Source organism: Typha latifolia, chromosome 2 (genome assembly GCF_019914945.1).
Source record: "Typha latifolia isolate L0001 chromosome 2, TyphaL0001v2, whole genome shotgun sequence".
Lineage (NCBI taxonomy): Eukaryota > Viridiplantae > Streptophyta > Magnoliopsida > Poales > Typhaceae > Typha > Typha latifolia.
The window spans coordinates 14906034-14908317 of record NC_133087.1 but is presented as its reverse complement, the minus strand read 5'-3'; the positions used below and the strand labels follow the sequence as shown (position 1 = coordinate 14908317).

At 41.9% G+C, this 2284-nt stretch overlaps 1 protein-coding gene across 1 annotated transcript; it reads right to left on the bottom strand.

Moving 5' to 3' along the window:
- Window positions 1-259: 259 nt before the first annotated feature.
- Window positions 260-1729, bottom strand: LOC140780960 (protein RGF1 INDUCIBLE TRANSCRIPTION FACTOR 1-like). The gene is made up of 4 exons (XM_073126693.1): window positions 1504-1729; window positions 1203-1400; window positions 899-1114; window positions 260-802 (listed from the first exon to the last, which is right to left on the bottom strand). The coding sequence occupies exons 1-4, from the start codon at window positions 1504-1506 to the stop codon at window positions 560-562; spliced, it is 660 nt and encodes a 219-aa protein (XP_072982794.1). The 5' UTR covers window positions 1507-1729; the 3' UTR covers window positions 260-559.
- Window positions 1730-2284: the final 555 nt, after the last annotated feature.

Here is a 2284-nt window from a genome sequence, read left to right as displayed (position 1 = left end):
TGTTTAATTATAAATAAAAAAAACCTCCTTATAAAGTTTAATTAGGAATGCCGTTGTTTCTTAACGCTAGCAGGGTTTTGGAATTGGGATTCAATGCAAGTCTATACATGCTATATTTTTATAAGGTTATATTATCGATAAGTTGGTGTGCATTGGAGGACATATTTTGGAGTTTGACTTAAATCAGCAAGAATCATAATATAAAAATAAATCATAGTATCAAAAATAGCTAAAATTGATAGGCAAACACCACGACCCATTAATGTAAAATAGCATCTTATTCCATGGCATCCATAGAAACCCATCATCAACACCTCTATTAATTCTTTCTCATGAGTAGATATTTACATTTACTATTCACAATTACGATCTCCTATACTAATATTAATCATATCAAACACCACAAACCTAGCTATTATGACATATCTAAAGAAGTATCTATACCTGAATCCTGAGAGAGAGAGGGAGAGGAGAGAGCTAGGGAGATTGGGTGGATCTTAGCTGCTTATACTTTGTGTTTCATACTATATAGGGCTATATGAGAACATTGTTGTAGTAGTTAAAATTCCAGTGTAAGACTTCCAAATGGGGCTCTGCGTGGAATTCCCTTCCTCCTCTTCGCGCTGCGGAAGCCGGCGGCGGTCGGCGTCGAAGGGGTAAAACTTTGCACCACGCTGCTCTTCTCGCTCCCGCGGCTCGTGCTCGTGTAGGACTCGTCGGAGTCCGACGCAGCCGTCATTGGTTTGTCCCAATTCTTCTTCTTCTTCCTTTTCTTCTCGTGGCCATTGGACGTTCCGGCTATCTGCGGCATTTCATCAAACACGTTGGGAAAAGTACGAAAAGCTTGATCACAACCTGCTCGACGTAATTCCAGATTAGGGGAATAGAGAGAGCGAACCTTGCAGCCAAGGGAGCAGAAGCGGAAGGAGTCCAGGAGGCTCCTCTCGCAGACCTCGCAGGTGTTCGTCACGCCCTTGCCGGGCCTCGGCTGCGGCCGCTCGTTGAGGAAGACGACGCGGGCACTGTTGATGATATACGTCTGGACTCCAGTGATGTCCAACACCTTCTGGATCTCCGACACCCTGATAACATCATGGTAGGACGACCTCCTTATCTGCGAATAAGACGATCTTATTTTCCAACATATCCATCTTTTTTTCCTTTTTTTCTTTTGCCGAATAAAATGAGAGCCAAATTCGTACCTGAATGGCTCGGTGGTCACGATGGTAAGACGCCAAGCAAAGAGAGCAGAGAGCTCCATTCATGCAGTCGAGGCAGTACATGTTGCACTCGCTCTTGTGCGACTCCGCATGGACTTTGCATTGGACGAAGAATCTAGTCGACAGCAAAGGCTTCAGCCACGGCGGCCATCTCTTCTCCTCTTCCATCCATCCTCCTCCCTGTTCCAATCCAATAGCACAAAAAACAAAATTTCACAAACAGATTAGAACCCAGTTCCAATCCACCAAACAATTCACCAAAATGAAAGCCAAAAGAGCCCACCATATTCCTCCTGTTCTTGAGCTTGAAGCTGGATTCGTGCTCTATCGCCAGTTTGGCGAATTGGGTCTCCTCTGTTTTGCTCTAAAACTTCTCCTTGGAAAGGGGGGGAGTTTGGTCTTTTTTGTAGACTTGGGAGAGAGAGAGAAAGAGATGAGAGAGCTGCGTTGTTCTTATCCGCTTAAAGTCAAGCCTAAGATGGCGTTAATTGCAAGGAAACCTCCTCTCACTTTCTCCTCTGCAATTAGTTTAGTCCTCATTATTTGTAATGGCCTACTCTCTTTTTTGCATTATTTCTCCATCAATCCTTGTCTAGCATCTAACTGTAGCCATATAAATTTCCAATCCAATTGCAAATATAACCAAGGTAATTAGCAATATAGAACAATTGCATTGATTGCCATCATTAATCAAAGGCATTAGCTATGTGTTAGCTTACCTCATGATGAGATATTTCTAAAGGGGCATTTATATAATATGTTACCAAGAAATAGAAGATGGAAGGCTAAACAAAACAAATTATATAGTTGGAAATAATAGTTCCTGAGGCCACTCATCTGGAAGTCCTGGTCAACTTTGATTCTATTCTTCCCTGTTGGAGAAAAAGTTTGAAATTCTTTTTTGTGTATGTGAAGCAATTGACTAGTACTTTGATGACCAAATTGTTGGACCAAACGTTAAGCTTCCAATGCCCACAAATTTTGGTCACTCCACAATCTAAATGGGTAAAAAAAACCTTGAGATAGATCCAACCTAAGCCTGACACAAGTTGTGATTTTTTTTT